Below are 17,454 nucleotides of genomic sequence, written 5' to 3' on the forward strand. Positions count from 1 at the left end.
CATAGGTCAGTAGATGACATGGCTTCTGTTCCACTGCTGTACACCAAGCAGTAAGATAACAGCTGTTTAATGGATAGCAGTACCTTCATGTCTGAATTTATCTTGTGTTCCTTCCCCTTTAGTGAAATGACTTTTCCATGCTGCACCAACATTGCTTTCAGTATTGTATAATATAAAACACTGACATGTGATGTGAAGAACATGTTTATGTTTATTTCCCATTTTGCTAAAGTGTCTTCTTGGAAATATATGTCAACTGATATTTTTGTATATTTTTATTATTTAAGCATGTTTAACTATGACATCAAATAACTGCATAGATATATAATGGCACTTCAGGGCACCAGGCAATTTAAGGAGAGCTGTAGCGACCACAAAAGAGAATGCTTCGGGTCGGTTTGTGTTGAATGAAAAAGAGGAACGGGTGGTCAGCATTAAAGCGCTCTGGTGGAAGCATGGCACAACGCATCATCATGACGGCTGCGGTAGCCGCAGCTGCTTCAGTACCTTCCTCATTTACCTCTACAAATGACTTATGCACCACCTTTGAGAGCACCAGATCATCGTTAGGAGACATGCGTGAAAAATCACACTTGTTTGGGTCAAAGGCATCTACCATGCCCATGCTGATGAGCAGTGTATTCATGTCATAGGTTTCCTCCAGTTTGAACCGCGGTAAAGACACCTGCACCTCCACAGTGTCCATCATATCAGGCTGGGTCCACTCCATGAACTTCTCATAGGTGAGATGTTTCTCAAGCTGACATATATTCACAGACACACACAGTATATAAATTAGTTTTATACATTACGGAGATTTACAAAGCATTGCGATTCAGCATTTACCTTCTCAAGGCCAGTAGTATCATCTTCAATCTCAACGGGTAGCATAATTAGCATGCTGAGCTCCTGGCCCTTATATGGCATTTCAAGAATCCTGCACTGCATCTCAGGAATGAAGGCCAGGGGAAACTTGGCCTTCTGATTCATCATCTGCACTGGTTTAGTTTCTCTCTGAATGTAGGCAAACATGATACACATTCATATATATTCTTTAGCATTAGTTTGAAAATAAGAGGGAAATAAGAGAGCACAGGAGGAAAGGCCAGATTCAAGTAATTAAGCTATATAACTAGATATCTATAGAACTAATGAACTAGATATATCTTTATGTAGTTGTTCAGCCAGAAGATATCAGTGCAATGTCTTAAGACATAGTGATGCAAGACAAGGCAGACGTGTACAGAAGAGTGAACAGGAGATGACAATTACACCAGAAAAGACAAGTGCACAGAGAAGGACAGAATTGCATACAATTGCACAATATAGGACAGAAAGGGGGAGAGGAAAGGGTTAGATACCACATTTTTATAAGTACATGGCACCCACCTTGTTCAACTTGAAAGGACACTCCCTTGTTTCCGGTTGCTTAAACTGCTTGTCCCAGGTGCTCTTGAAATAGATGGCATTGACCAAGACAAGTCTGGTAAACTTGTCAATAATTCCTTCTGCCAGCAGGTTCTTGATCTTTTCTTTTAGGAGCATTTAAATTCAGAAAAACATATTGTTAAGCAGACACATTCATGAACAAACACTGCATGAGAAGAAAACATTTTTTATAGTGCAGTTAAGTAGAACTTTATATACAATACCCTTATGTGGTTTTGCTCCACTAGCTATGATATGGCTCAACACATCAACAAATGGATTTTCTGAGGTTTAAAGCTATTTGCTGTCTGACTTTGTGCCATTCTGACCTCTATATTATATTTGTACATTTTTAAAAACATGTTTAAAGTACTAACCTTTTGTTTGTTTCTCCACCCATTTATTAATTTTGACACGTGAAGCTTCTGGATTTGATTTAAAGTCAACACTTTCCAGCTCAGCTTTGTAGTGTGTTTTTGTGTCATTCAGAAATTTCTGTTTTAAAAAAAGAAAAGCAATTCAAATCCACAAAATACATGTAAATCCATAATTGCTGTAGAATAAATGCAACAGTTGAGTGCCAACGGGAATGCAAATTATATATTTATATAACCTCTGTTAATTATTCTTTGACTACGAATGACCCATCAACTTTATCCATTAATTTAATCATTTTAGTGATATATTCATCATTTTTTAAATGTAAGGCTACTGTTTTGCTTTAGCAAAGCTCTACATCCTAATGCATATTGTATATAGAAAATTTTGTTTATAGATATCTCACCTCCACAAACTGGTAGCTGTGCTCTCCATAAAGCCGATTGGCCAGGCTGAGGGTATGTGGAGCTCCTGCTTTGTTCAGTTCACTCATCAGTTTGTTGAAGCTGGCATGGATGTCATCTTTGGCTTTGTTTTGCTGTAGAGTCTAGGTATTATGGATGGAGAAATAGTTCAAATGACAAAAAACAGAGGAAGAAATCTTTGTGATAAGTAAAGATGACCTCCATCCTGAGAGAAATTTGAAGTCACATAATAAATTATAAACTATTTACATACATCATATATTTTTATTATGCAAGCTGTAGTACAAATTCCAAAAAAAAAAAAAAAAAAAGCAGGGCAGCACTGGATCCCAGTTATCCACCACCAAGGAGAAGCGCCTGCATGTATGCCAAGAACTACCATCACCAATGTTAATCGCCAATATAATGCTTTTTCCCCCTGGATGTTAGTGCTTCCACTGAGTATTTGCAACCAATAACCTTTTGTAAAGTCGCTGGTAACTGGAACTTCTGAGTTTGTTGCGCCTGTTGGACTGCAACTGGTTGAACAGACTTAGGCTTCCCTGCTTTGCTGAAGCACAAAACCTACAGTAACATATTAATCATCAGAATTGAAAAACCCTTTTCACATCAGGTGTTTGCATAAACAGTAATAAAATCTGTGCCACACTTTCCCATACACACTACCCAGGTTTCATGATGATCTAAACATTGCACAAGTGACTTTGCCTAAACAAGCAAACTTAAGAATGATTGCAAGTAAGGAGTGTCCGGTAAAACATCATCAATCAACTACCACACTGTATATTGTTATTGTGACAGAAAGGGCTCTGAGTAATTCCCAAAAATTGAGTATCAACAACCCCTGTGGACAGATTACAACCAGTCCTATTTCAGTGAAGTGAACCACACCTGCTATATGTAGCTACTAGATGTGAACGTGACACGTTGGGAGAAACTTTGCCAAGGCCCAATGAACAATCTAATTGGTTGCTGTGTTTTGAGTCCTGCTTGTTATGTGCAAGTCATTTCCACAAACTGCTGCACAGTGTTTAGAAATTGAGAAATGTTGTGTTCGTGTACCATGTTAATATACCATACAGGTAAATTTCCACCACATTCACTATGGATCCTGTGATGTTCCTTCTTTGTAATTATAGAAGATAAATCCAATTATACAGAGCCAAAAATTATGATGATTAAATGGGCATGTCTTTAGAGCACAGGAGTACCTCCTATCCCACTTTGATAGAGGAAGAGCTGTTATTTAGCTGATTAGTTAAATCAGATGTGTTGGGAAAATATGCAGGGCAGCAGGTATTTCAGGAAAAGGGATGGGAACCTGTGATTTAGAGTATTAACAAAATTTATAAAGTAAATTACATATTACTATAGTTTGTCTGTGAAACACTGTAAAAGACTGTTCTAAGCCAGGTCAGTACTATACTGTGAGATAAGATATTTTATGGCTGACAGCAATAGAGTAACCATAGAAACAAAACAAAGTCACACCCAAATGGCTGTATGACTAAAAGCTGTAGCATGTAGGCATTTTAAAGATCACATAACCTTTGAGATCACTGGGATTTTGCAACAATTCTACTCACAACTGAATACAGTCTAGGCAATCTGGTTTTGTGAAGCTGAGTGTTTCACAAGATAACAGTTCATTTAAACACAGTTATCTTAGCAGAAAGTCTACAAAGTAGTGAGTCTACAAAGATCTATGAACTGACACAAAGATTTCTAATATAGATCTAGTTTGTATGCTGTGTTTGGTTTGTAATGGATTAACATGCTGCAAACTAACTAGTTAATTCAGTCTCAAAGAATAAAACACTCACTTCTGCTGCAGCATAATAGTTTTGGGATTGGCCTTTATATATACAGGCTTACCATAATGCATCATGTTTGAACAGTCAAATGTCTAATATGCAAACTAACAGGTTTGATTCATAAATGATCATAAATACGTGATACCTACAGTATCTGCTTTAATAGAAAAAAGACATCATTATGTAAAAGAAAAAACACAGTTAAATTGTAAAACTAAAAAACAAAGACCAATAAAGATAAAACATGTATGGAATATTTGCAAATATTGTGAATGACAGGAATATACACATAGTTTAAAACAATATACAAGAATACTAAAATATCCACAATAACCCTCAAAAGTCTTACTCTCGCCTACTTGTCTGAGCTTGTCTCTTCTGACCAACCCTTACTCGTTAAAACCTTCCCTCTTCTTCTTCTGTGACTTCTACAAACTTTCTCTGCTATTAAGCCATATAATACGGGTAATTCTGCTTTATTTTTAGCATGTCTCTTGAATTACATTTAAGCCAATCTAACCTCACCCACCGTCTTCAAAACAAAACAGTTTTCCCAGGTGTTTTTCCCCTTCTTTTTCTAACCTGGCACGATCTGATCTTTGTTTGCTCCCTTCTTATTAACATTTATTGTCTCATAATATAATTTTATAATAAGTATTTTAGACGACTTCTCTTATTATATCTGTTCTGACCTCAGACATCTGAGTTGCTGTGTTGCCTGCAGCTCCTAGAGACACCATGGCCAAAGCAGAAGAGATGCTGAGAGGAGAGTAGAAGATATTGTTGGTTTTGTTGCCTTCCTTGATCTTGCTGAACAGGTGAAGGGCAAAAGTGGTGTTTGCCATTGAAAGAGACTCCATTCTGCAAAACCTAAAGGAGAAACATATCATATTTAAATAGCAAACTGACAAAGAATCATGTCAATTGGCTTATCTGCTAATCACTGTTATTTATAAATAATCATTCGTTCTAGGGTTATCGCATGTAAAAAAAATAGGAGCCCCTACACAATATGAAATGATTGCAGGACTGATAGCCTTTTAATACACATACATATACAGACACTCTATATCTGATAGTGAGAAACAGAGAAATGTAATATCAAAAGGTGGCCATAATAATAGCAACAATCAGAAAGAAATCAAATACAATCAAGGAAATAACAAAAAAGGGTCGATTTCTGCCCTGATCGTTTAATATTTTATTATCAACATCTTAAACAGCTACCTCGGTGGACCGCCTCCTCACGGGCGCGGTGACAACCCACCCCTGTTCTCCCTGATCTCTGTGCGCGAGGAGCTCATGTTCTACTTTCTCTTCCGTGTTTGGGACGGACAGTAGTTTTAAAAACCCAGAAGGTGCGCTTGACCACGACAAAGCTCTTGTCAACTAATAATATAACTGAAAGTGCAGTAAATAGTTCTAACAGCCACAGAAACGTAAAACCAAGATCTGATGCTTACTTTTTTTTAACTACCGCATGTGCGATCGTCCTGACAAACAGCTGTTTTCTGACAACTAGAGATAACGCTCATTCTGCAAAATACTTATTGCAATATTTCAGTACACTTACCTCTGCTCCTGTACTGTTGAAGTGATCTGATGTCTGATCAAACGCAGTGTTCCTCAGTGTGTGTGACCGTGTTATTTATCAGCTCTCCGCCCCTCTGAGCCCCACCTCCCTGGAGGCAAAACCAGGAAATGACGCTGCGTTTGGAAAAGTCACTCGGGTGTAATGGCTTTCAACATGCACATGTAGCGTGTAAACTTGTAACTACATTCAGAACGTGAAATAAATAAAAGCGTCATTGTCTTTAAACTGTAGTTTGGATAAGGTGATACACATTTAAATACAATAAATGTATTGTATATATTTACTCGTGGAATACCAACATGTCTAGCCCAGGCTTAGACTAGTGACAGATGTATTTGTATGTTTTAGTTCAGTGAAGCGATATTTTGTATATTAGTATACGATCAGTGAGCACTTTATTAGGGACACCTGTCTAGATATGGACCAACATCAGGCATCAGAATGGGGGGAAAATGTGATCTCGGTTATTTTGACATTGGTATGATAATTCGTGCCGGATGGGCTGGTGTCAGTATCTCTATAACTATAACTGTTGTCTCTAGAGTTTACTCAGGATGGTGCAATAAAGACAAATCATCCAGTGAGTAATGCCTTTTTGGTGAGAGAGGTCAACAGAGAATACCCGGTTTAAACTGACAGGAAGACTACAGTAACTCAGTGTCCATTATATATATATATATATATGCTGTACAATTGTGATGAGAACAATAATATTAGAATGCACAACACATCAAACCTTGAGGCAGATGAGCTACAAGAGCAGTAGGCCACGTTGGGTTCCACTTCTGTCAGCCAAGAATAGAAAGCTGAGCTACAGTGGACACAGGCTCACCAAAACCGGACAGTTGAATAATAAGAAAAAAATGAACCTGTTCTGATGAATCTCTGACCATGAGCATCTCTTCAGGGTCATAATTTACCTATCTTGAAATGACTATTTCCACTGGCCATATCCAGTATTAGTGTTTCTTATAAAAAAAATCTGCAAAGCACACAACATTGAGGATGACCCCACAGACACTCTTCACCCTCCTGTCATCACACACACACACACACACACACACTCTCAACTGTTTGAACTGTTCTTTTTTGCACTCGAAACTCAAACACATACATGCCTATGACTCCACCCATATTATAACTGTTTACATACTGTTTTTACACATTTACCCAATTGCTGCTTTTTCTGTTTTGCACACATTTCAAACTGCCACCAAATGCTGCTATACAGAAGTATAAATGATTACTGTACACAAACCCTCTTTTTTACAGTTCTATTTTGCACATTGTACACTATAACTTATTATACAGAATGTATTCTGGTCATTTTGTCTGTATTGTGTATTTTGTGTACCTGTCCACTGTTTTGCTTGTATTGTCTGTTGCATTGTCTTTTTGTCTTGCACCGTTTGCACAAAGTTGCACATGTTGCACTTAATGTGGCTAGACCAACTTACTTTTAGTCCTTAGCTTTGTGTTCTGTTGTAGCTCTATGTTGTTTAATGTAGCACTGTGTACTGTGTCAGCTATATATAGTTGAAATGACAATAAAAGCTTCTCGACTTGACTTTCTATATGGCCAAAAGTTTTTGGACACCTAATCCTCATAGAAAGTCTTTCCAGGAGTATGGAGGTTATTATAACAGCAAATGGGGACTTAATCTGGAATGGGATTTTTTAAAAAGCACATGTGGTTGTGGTGAGATGGTCTGGTGTCCACAAGACTTTTGGTAATATAGTGTACCATATTGTACATATTGAAAGTAACACACTTAACACTTAACATTAATCACACATACAAAGTAAAGTATTTGAGAGGAAAACCAGTATAATTTCTTAGTAACGGTCAGCATGGGTATTTTATACTCTTTTTAATATTAAATTTAATATTAAACAACATATTAACAACATATAGCTACAGAACAAAAACAACAACACAGACCTAAAGACAGAAAGTCTTCTTGACAGGGTCACATTTCTTGGCCTTTTCCAGCTTTACTGGCATAAATTTAAATTTGTATTGGTTTTTGGACATTTGTCTGTATGTAGTTAATCATGATGTTCTTTACTTCTACCAGTATGGCCATGTCTAGAAATGCTTCATGGATGCTTCTTATTTGGCTTTCCAGTAGCTCCATGTGTCAGTTTTTGATTTGGCTGAAGGCAGACTATGATGTTTTCCCTTCTGTGACTGGGAAAGACTAAAAAGATGTTCCACTGGTCATTACTTAGAATTTCCTCAATCTGCTCACCGGTGACCTTTACATTCACACACTCATTCACACATAGTGACAATTTAGTGTAGTCAATCTGTCTACATGCAAGTTAGACAAATTAAGGAGAGCTGTAGCGGCCACAAAAGAGAATGCTTTGGGTTGGTTTGTGTTGAATGAAAAAGAGAAAGGGGTGGTCAGCGACAAAATGCTCTGATGGAATTATTAAACAGTCTGCAATCATGACAACTCCGGTAGCCGCAGCTGCTTCAGTGCCTTCCTCATTCACCTCTACAAATGACTTATGTACAACCTTGGAGAGCACCAGATCACTACTCGGAGACATGCATGAAAAATCACACTTGACCGGGTTAAAGGCATCTATCATGCCCATGCTGATGAGCAGCTCCTCCATGTCATAGGTTTCCTCCAGTTTGAACCGCGGTAAAGAAACCTGTACCATCACAGGGTTCATCCTATTAGGCTGTGTCCACTCCACGAACTTCTCATAGGTGAGATGTTTCTCAAGCTGACATATATATTCATACAGACACACACACACGTACATAGAGTATATAAATTAGTTTTATACATTAAGGAGACTTACAAAGCATTGCAATTTATCATTTACCTTCTCAAGGCCAGTAGTATCATCTTCAATCTCAACAGGTAGCATAATTAGCATGCTGAGCTCCTGGCCCTCATATGGCATTTCAAGAATATTGCACTGCATCTCAGGAATAAGGGCCAGGGGAAACTTGGCCTTCTGATTCATCATCAGCACTGGTTTAGTTTCTCTCTGCATGTAGGCAAATATGAAACATGGTAAAGTACATTCTTTAGCAAAAGGGGGAAAAAACAAAATCACAGTTCACAAAGGTGCATGACAAATCATCAGTGATTTTACACAAGGTAATATGCTGTGATTTTTAACTGTAGCATTTTTACCTCCAATACAGAGAATTCTCTTTATTCATGTAATTAAGCTATATTGTTATTTTACTATATGAAGATTTTTTTATTTGCTTGTTTGTTTTAGTGCACACATGGCACCCACCTTGTTCATCTTGAAAGGATGCTCCATTGTGCTATATTGCTCAAACTGCGTCTCCCAGTTGCACTTTAAGTAGATGGCGTTCACCAAGACAAGTTTGGTCAAATTATCAACAACTCCTTCTGCCAGCAAATTCTTGATCTTTTCTTTTACGAGTATTTAAATTGATAAAAACATATTGTTAAGAAGACACAACATTGGAAGAACACATTTCCTGCAGTGCAGTTAAACATATTATATCAAAAAGAACATATTATAATGATAGTAGTAATACTAATGCTACTATAATTATTATTACTAGTAATAATGCTTCAATAACTGATATCATGGCTTGATATATCAGCAAGTGGATTTTCATTTTCATCAAGTTTAAAGATAATTGGTATCCGACTTTGGAATATGATTTAGTGATGTTAGTTTCAATGATCTTACAATCTGTTCACCAAACTATTTTACTACCCCTAAAAGTAGTAGTATATATTTTATATTATACATTTCAAAAACATGTTTAAAGTACTAACCTTTAGTTTGTTTCTCAACCCAGTTATTAATTTTGACACGTGAAGCTTCTGCATTTGATTTAAAGTCAAGAGTTTCCAGCTCAGCTTTGTAGTGTGTTTTTGTCTCATTCAGAAATTTCTGTGTATTAATAAAGAAAAGCAATTTAAAACAAGAAAATACATTTAAATCAATAATTGCTGTAGAATAAATGCAACTGGGATGAGTGGCAACAGGAAAGCAAATTATGGGACAATCAACTATCATGGTATTAATTTATTTGCTATTGGGTGCCAGGCAGATGTATAAGGCATTACATAAGTAACATAATTAACATTTATTTAGTCTTTTGATACATGTTTTTATCTACATAGGCTTAATACAGGAAGTTGGCTTTAGAGGCTCTTGAATTGGGTCCGAAAGAATATATGAGAATGATTTCAACTTAGCATTGCTCACTCTACAGGGGCTAGTAAAAACAATACAGGACATACTCTTATGCCCATATGTAATATAGAAAAGCTTCACCAAAAACCTCTGCCACTTCTTCTTTCACTATGAACTTATCTTGATTACCTTCAATATGAGTCCAGATATATAACCTTCAATCAGTCCAGATACAACAACACCATCATTCCTAGACTGTCTAACATCTAAATAAGCATGGCCTTCTGATTCTTAGATCATCCATATGTGCTAAAACGTTTTAAGCACACAATTGTCAAAAACGTCTTGTGACTAAATAAGGATCTAGTGGAAAACCTTCCCAGAAGAGAGGATATTTAATTTGTTTATCTTCAAAATGGAAAGATGTTTTTGTTGTTTAAAATAATTATTTTTTACACTTTTTCATTATTTATTTTTCATGCAAGGCTGCCTTTTTTGAGTTAGCAAAGCTATATCTTACCTCTACAAACTGGTAGCTCTGCTCTCCATAAAGCCGATTGGCCAGGCTGAGGGTATACGGAGCTCCTGCTTTGTTCAGTTCACTCATCAGTTTGTTAAAGCTGACATGGATGTCATCCTTGGCTTTGTTTTGGTGTAGGGTCTAGGTATTATGAATGGAGAAATAATTCAAATTAGTAGAGTAATTATGAACTCCAAGTAAAGATGAACTCCATCCTGAGAGCATTTTGGAGTCACTCATAAATCATGAGTAAATAAGTAAACAAGTAAAAACTGTTCTTCATATACATTGTATGTTTTTTTTAATTATGTAAGCTGTATAAATGTATGAATGCAAAGAAAGCAGGGTGGTACTGGATCCCAGTTATCCACACCAAGGAGAAGAACCTACATGTATGCCATGAACTACCATCAGCAATGTCATTGCCTGGATGTTAGTGCCTTTTGTAAAGCCGCTGGTAACTGGAACTTTTTGTTGTTGCCCCTGTTGGACTGCAACTGGTTAAACAGACTTAGACTTCCCTGCTTTGTTGAAGCACAAAACTGTTTGCATGAGCAGTTATAAAATCTGTGACACACTTTCTCATACACACTACCCAGGTTTCATGATAATTTAAGCATTGCACAAGTGTCTTTGCATACACAAGCATAACAAGGCGTTTTATCCAGAGTATCCAGTAAAACATCATCTATAAACAATCATATTGCATATTGTTACAGAAAGGGCTCTGAGTAATTCCCAAAAATTGCATGAGTATCAACAACCCCTGAGGACAGATTACAACACTTGCTATTTCAGTAAAGTGAACCACACTTGCTACATGTAACTACAAGATGTGAGGGTGACACATTGTGAGAAACTTTGCCAAGGCCCAGTGAACAATCTGATTGGCTGCTATGTGTTGAGTCTTGCTTGTTATTTGCATACACATGTCCCTCTCTCACTCCCACAGTTTGCTGCCCAGCGTTTCTACCTGTCTCCACAAAAAACGTATAATGTAGCATACAGGTGAACTTATACCACATTTTTCTAATCACAGTAGACAAACTGAATCCTGCCAAATCAAAAGAAGGGAACCGAGCTGGGGGAGCAACTAAATAGAGCCACAAATCTAAAGAAATAATAATGCTGATAAAATAGGAAAGCCATTTCCTGCACATCTTAGTATTTTAACTGCTCTATTACACCCACTTCAATAGAGGACAGGCTGTTATTTAGCTGATTAGTTAAATCACCTGTGTTGGGAAAACACTAAAACATGCAGGGCAGCAGGTATTACAGGACCGGGGTTTGGGAACCTGAACTTTAGAGTGCTGCAAACCTAGGGCTAACCCACTGCATAATATATTCTTTCTACAGAAACATCATCTAAATTCATCAAATCCAGGGCAATGCTCGCCCAGGACAGAAATAGCTGGAGAAGATACTCTACCACTCAAAAGTTTGGGATCACTTGCATATTTCAGCTTGATTTCAGCTACGGAGGAAGACTCCATCAGCCAATCCATCTTGTGGGAGATGCTCCAGGAAGCATGGGGTGAAATCTCATCAGATTTTCTTGATAAATTGACAGCTAGAATGCGCCGGCTGTAATTGCTGCAAAAGGTGTTTTTTGATGAAAGCAAACATTCATCATTTCCATCAAAATCATTATTTCTAACTCTGACATGTCCGCATGTCCTGTTCTTTTGCTATATTTTCTATTTGGACTAATTTTGTGTGAGTCTCCTTGGAAAACAATAACATTTTTGAGTGATCCCAAACTTTTGAGCGGTAGTGTATGTTGACACCATATGCTCCACCAGGAGTGAAGAGGATTAAGTAAGTGTGTTAATATAATAATTATTTTTGATGATTTCTATTATTATTTCTGTTCTGACCTCAGACATCTGAGTTGCCGTATTGCCTGCAGCTCCTAGAGACACCATGGACAGTGCAGAAGAGATGCTGAGAGGAGAAGATATTGTTGGTTTTGTTGCCTTCCTTGATCTTGCTGAACAGGTGAAAGGCAAAATTGGTGTTTGCCATTGAAAGAGACTCCATTCTGCAAAACCTAAAGGAGAAATATATTATTTGAGAGTTATGTCATCCCATGTGAAAATGTGAAATGAGCTCTTGCACAAAATAAAAGGATGGCAGGACTGACTGAACATATAATGTATTGTGTGTATATATACATATCCGGTCCAACAGACAAGCTACTGTTGCTCAAATTGCTAAAAAAGTTAATGGTGGTTCTGACAAAATACACAGTGCATCAGTTTGTTGCGTATAGAGCTGCATAGCTGCAGACCAGTCAGGGTGCCCATGCTGACCCGTGTGCACTGCCGAAAGCACCAACAGTGGGCACGTGAGCATTAGAATTGGACCACAAAGCAATGGAAGAAGGTGGCCTGATTTGATGAATCACGTGGATGGCCATGTGTGTCGCTTACCTGCGGAACACATGGCACCAGGATGCACTGTGGGAAGAAGGCAAGCCAGCGGAGGACCAACACAATATTAGGCAGTATCTCACAAAATTGAGTACACCCCTCTAATTTCAGCAAACATTTTAGTAATCTTCTCAAAGGACAATACTATAGAAATGAAACTTGGATATATTTTAGTCAATGTGCAGCTTGTATAGCAGTATAGATTTACTGTCCTCTGAAAATAACTGAACATACAGCCATTATTGTCAAAATAGCTGGCAACAAAAGTGAGTACACCCTAAGTGATAACTGCTGTACATGTCCTATTCATCATGTTCATGTTTTTATCAGCTTGATAGGACCATACAAATTTGTGTTTCTTATATTAGAGCATTTAAAATTTGGTGCTTTGAGTACAATTCACTCATACTGCCCACTGGATGATCAACATGACACCTCATGGCATAGAACTCAGAGGATTTGAGAATTAGAATTGTTACTCTCCAGAAAGATGGGTTAGGCTACAAGAAGAGCAGTAACGCCCTGAAACAGAGTTAAAGTACAGTGGCCATGGTCATACAGAGGTTTGCCAAGACAGGTTCCACTTGGAACAGACCTCGCAAGGGTCGATCAAAGAAGTTGAGTCCTTGTGCGTCAGGTGCAGAAGCTGGATTTCAACATGTACATGTAGCGTGTAAACTTGTATATTGTATATATTTACTTGTGGAATACCAACATGGCTAGACCAGGCTTAGACTAGTGACAGATATGTATTTGTATGTTTTAGTTCAGTGAAGCGATAATTAGTATATTAGTGCAGGGGTTTTCAAACTGTGGGTCGCACAAAGTCACTTGACTGCAGCTAAATTTACATTACAGTGAATGAAACAAAATCAGTCCAATATGAACAACCTCTTAAGAGCCTTAATTTTGCATGCATTTTTTCTAGCTGTTTTATTCTAGGTATTAGTATGACCTAATAAGTATAAAATCTAACCCCTGTCTTTGAGCAGGAAATAGAATGATTTTTGAAAATGATGTCCTCATATGGGGACACTGGGTTTATTTTTACTGCATAACACAATAAAGTTTGTACAGTGTGCTGTGTGTAACAAAGTATTAAACTGTTCATTTCAGTGACTGAAAAACAATATTGCAAACAATGCAACATGACTAAAAGCCCTGTGGATTACTCTTGTTGCAAAGCAAAGCAATGTTTAGTTTGCAAGCACAGGAACACATTACATGTCTCACACCGCACACAAGATTTGCCAGAGCAGCCTTTTTTTCTCTGCAATGTATTATTTGGCTGTTCAGGTTGACCATCTCTGGAAGATGTTTAGCACAAGTGCTGACTGAGACTTATTTGGTATTTATATGAGGGTATTGGAATGACCTGATGTTTTCTGCCTTGTTGCAGAAAGTGTGCATTCTCTTCCTGTACATGTCCGACATCATGTTCACATTTGCTCAAGTATACCTGAGCCACTGCCATGCAAAACTCAAGGAAATGCATTGTCCTTCTTGGGTGTACCACAATTAATGTTGTTTTGGTGATACAAGAGCCAGCTGTTGGCTAAAGCGAGATCAGTGAAGTGTATTAGCTTCCGAATTGTCCATTTCTTGGTTCGGACATTCATTTGGTAGTAACTTATCATCCTGTCTACCAAGTCAACCCCACCCATTTTGGAGTAAAATATGGGGTCATTTGACAGTGACATATTGTTTATCTCTTTCTTGGACCATCGCTGGCAGGTGTCTTCTGGCTGGTCAGCATGAACCGAGGAAAGCATAAAAATTTACATTTGGAGTAAATGTAGCAGTCCTTCAACGCTCTCTATATGCATCTGTACTAGGTCTTGGCTCATTACCAATATCAACACATTTACCACACCGACGTTTATGCGCAGGTCCTCTGGATCTCTGCACACTGTGACTGTCATCTCCTTCATCATGTCTATTAGCCTCTGGCTCACTACCACTGTCATCATGTTTATTACACTGACATTTGCACACAGGTCCTCTGGATCTCTGCTCACTGTCAGTTTCAACACTGCTCTGCTGAATTGATTATGATGAATCAGGTGTAATATAAGGTTCATCACAAAGGTGGTCCACATCAGGATCAGGATAATCACAATCAAATAAATACTCCATCTCAGAGTTCTCTCCTATTATTGCAAAAATTGTAAATTGTTGGTTTCTTCCCAAATCTTTCCTAGCTATGTGCCCTTAATTTTATATGTTCACTTTGCAATTATACTATTATAAAGTCCCAACGTCCTCAAACGAGCACTTCCTAATTAGAAGCATCTAATCTTGTTATTACTATTGACTATTGATAAAACAACAGATTTGTAAGCCACATGAAACTACAAATGTTATTAAGTACAAATAAACAAGGGTTATCCATAGATTTTGATGAGGTTTTGTACATGTTCCACTTTTATCTCTGACTCCACTGTAGAACGTGTTGTCTGAGCTCGATGCCATCTTGTATTTCAACTAATAAATGTGTTGTGCTTTAGCTACCACTAGATGGCACTACAAATGTGTACAAACGAGGATAACAGGTCCAAATTAGGCAGAATGATGTATAAGGGGCAGTGAAAGTTCAGAAGTCTGAATCAACATTCACTGAATGAATGAATAGACAAAGTCTGAATTCGTCTGATTCATTTGTGTTGAACTGTCAGGCGTCAGTAATGTACAACAGACTGCAGCATTCAGTGACCGTATGTTAAAATGGAAAAGTTTTTAAAGGCATCACGGTCCTGCTGATCTTCAGTTTTCTTCAGCGAAAACTGATCAAAGGCATCCCAGAAAAACCACTGCGAGTCTCATTTCTGGCTGCATATCAAATTGCAAATAATTACTAATAAATAATAACTAATAAATTCCCCTTGCTTACTCTTAAGCTTGAAGTAGTTTTTAAACAAGTTTTCAGTTCTTGATATTTGTATTGCATGTCTTAGTAAATAAGTAGAACTCAGTACTCAGTTATTCCTCTTATAATCTTAACATAAATAGACTGCTGATCTGACATTTGAATAGTTATCAATATCTTTCTGTGTTTCTTTTAAGCCTTTTGGTCTTGAAATCAACTGTATATTTCATTCTTATGACAAGGAAAATAAAAAACTTCTCTCTACTAAAATCAGGATGACCTTTTCCCCATAATTCCATTTAAAAAATATTATTTTTACACTGTAATAGTACATGATCAGTGAGCACATTATTAGGAACACACCTGTTTAGATATGGATCAGAGTCTTTCGATGATGTTTGCATCAGGCATCAGAATGGGGGAAATGTGATCTCAGTTATCTCTATAACTAAAACTGCTCTCTCTAGAGTTTACTCAGGATGGTGTAATAAAAACAAATCATCCAATGAGCAGGTCTGTGGACAGAAACACCTTGTTGATGAGAGAGGTCAACAGAGAATACCTGGTTTGAACTGACAGGAAGACTACAGTAACTCCGTATCCAAGATATCCACGCAGTACAATTATGATGAGCACAAACATTTCAGAATGCACAACACACCAAACCTTGAGGCAGATGAGCTACAGTACTAACACTTTTACTAACTGAGAATTTGTTTGAGCATGTTTTTTTCCTAGACTCACAAGGCAGTTTGCGCTTATGTACTTTATTCCCGCCCTCCCTCCCTCTATCAGAGCAGAAGACCATATTGGGTTATACTTTTGTCAGCCAAGAACAGAAAGTTGAGCTACAGTGGACACAGGCTTACAAAAACGGGACAGTTGAAGAAAGGGGGAAAAAATTATCCTGTTCTGATAAATCTCTGACCATGAACATCCTTTCAGGGCCATAATTTACCTATCTTGAAATGACTACTTCCACCATGATAATACACCATGTCGCAAAAGTCATCTTACACTAGCCCTATCCAGAGTTTCTTATAATAATAATAATAATATTATTATTCTATATGGCCAAACGTTTTTGGACACTTCATCCTCATAGAAAGTCTTTCCAGGAGTATGGAGGATATTATAATAGCAAATGAGGACTTAATGGTTGTGGTGTGAAGGTCTGATGTCCACAAATGTTTGGTAATGCGTATCATTTGTACATTAGAGTAAATAAGAAAGTAGCATCTAAACATTTATTACCTCAAAAATTCACACATACAGTATTTGAGAGGAAAAAAGGTCAGTGTAATATATATAAACAGTTAGAGTGGGTATTTTATACTGTATTTAATATTATCAAGTAAATTTTAAAAAGCTCTCTTAAAACAGTACAGTTACATAGTAAGTAAGTATAAGCTTAACAATGCAAAAGTTACATAGTAAGTAAGCTTGCTTAACAATGCAAAAAGATTAATTAAAAGAAAGCAAGATGGACAATACAAACAGTAAAACACCAAAGAGAAAGCAATTAAAAAGCTAAAGAGGAAAGATATGTTTTCAACCTTGATTTAAAAACAGTAATAGAAGGTGCAAGGCGGCAATCTAAAGGCAACTGGTTCCATAGACATGGGGCAGTGACTGAAAAAGCTCTGTCACCCTTCATTTTCAAGCGAGACCGTGGGACAAATAAAAGAGTCCTGTCAGCAGATCTTAAAGATCTGTTAGCTGACAAAGGAATAAGGAGATCTTTAAGGTAAGATGGAGCTTGGTTGTTTAGTGCTTTAAAAACAAACAACAAAATCTTAAACTGAATTCTGTAGTTTACTGGAAGCCAGTGGAGCGAAGCTA

General features: G+C 37.3%; 1 protein-coding gene and 1 pseudogene across 2 annotated transcripts; both read right to left on the reverse strand.

Moving 5' to 3' along the window:
- Positions 1–193: 193 nt before the first annotated feature.
- Positions 194–5,733, reverse strand: LOC131345801 (leukocyte elastase inhibitor-like). Of its 2 annotated transcripts, XM_058378856.1 has the most exons (8): positions 5,619–5,733; positions 4,738–4,915; positions 2,691–2,795; positions 2,213–2,353; positions 1,806–1,923; positions 1,390–1,532; positions 847–1,014; positions 194–760 (listed from the first exon to the last, which is right to left on the reverse strand). In XM_058378856.1, exons 2-8 carry the CDS (start codon positions 4,903–4,905, stop codon positions 353–355), a joined length of 1,251 nt encoding a protein of 416 aa, XP_058234839.1. In that variant the 5' UTR covers positions 4,906–4,915; positions 5,619–5,733; the 3' UTR covers positions 194–352. The 2 variants fall into 2 exon arrangements, with proteins under 2 accessions (XP_058234839.1, XP_058234840.1); XM_058378857.1 differs by lacking the exon at positions 2,691–2,795.
- Positions 5,734–7,586: 1,853 nt separating this feature from the next.
- LOC131345803 (leukocyte elastase inhibitor-like) lies at positions 7,587–12,360 on the reverse strand (annotated as a pseudogene).
- Between the last annotated feature and the right edge of the window lie 5,094 nt (positions 12,361–17,454).

This window comes from Hemibagrus wyckioides, linkage group LG25 (genome assembly GCF_019097595.1).
Source record: "Hemibagrus wyckioides isolate EC202008001 linkage group LG25, SWU_Hwy_1.0, whole genome shotgun sequence".
NCBI classification, from domain to species: Eukaryota; Metazoa; Chordata; class Actinopteri; order Siluriformes; family Bagridae; genus Hemibagrus; species Hemibagrus wyckioides.

What these genes read in the sequence shown, in the direction of transcription:
- LOC131345801 (XM_058378856.1), bottom strand. Translation starts at nt 4,905, where the DNA reads ATGGAGTCTCTTTCAATGGCAAACACCACTTTTGCCCTTCACCTGTTC. An exon ending in GGTGGAGAAACAAACAAAAG is followed by an intron (nt 1,533 to 1,805) that starts GTTAGTACTTTA and finishes TGCTCCTAAAAG; the next exon opens with AAAAGATCAAGAACCTGCTG. An exon ending in ATACTACTGGCCTTGAGAAG is followed by an intron (nt 761 to 846) that starts GTAAATGCTGAA and finishes AATATATGTCAG; the next exon opens with CTTGAGAAACATCTCACCTA.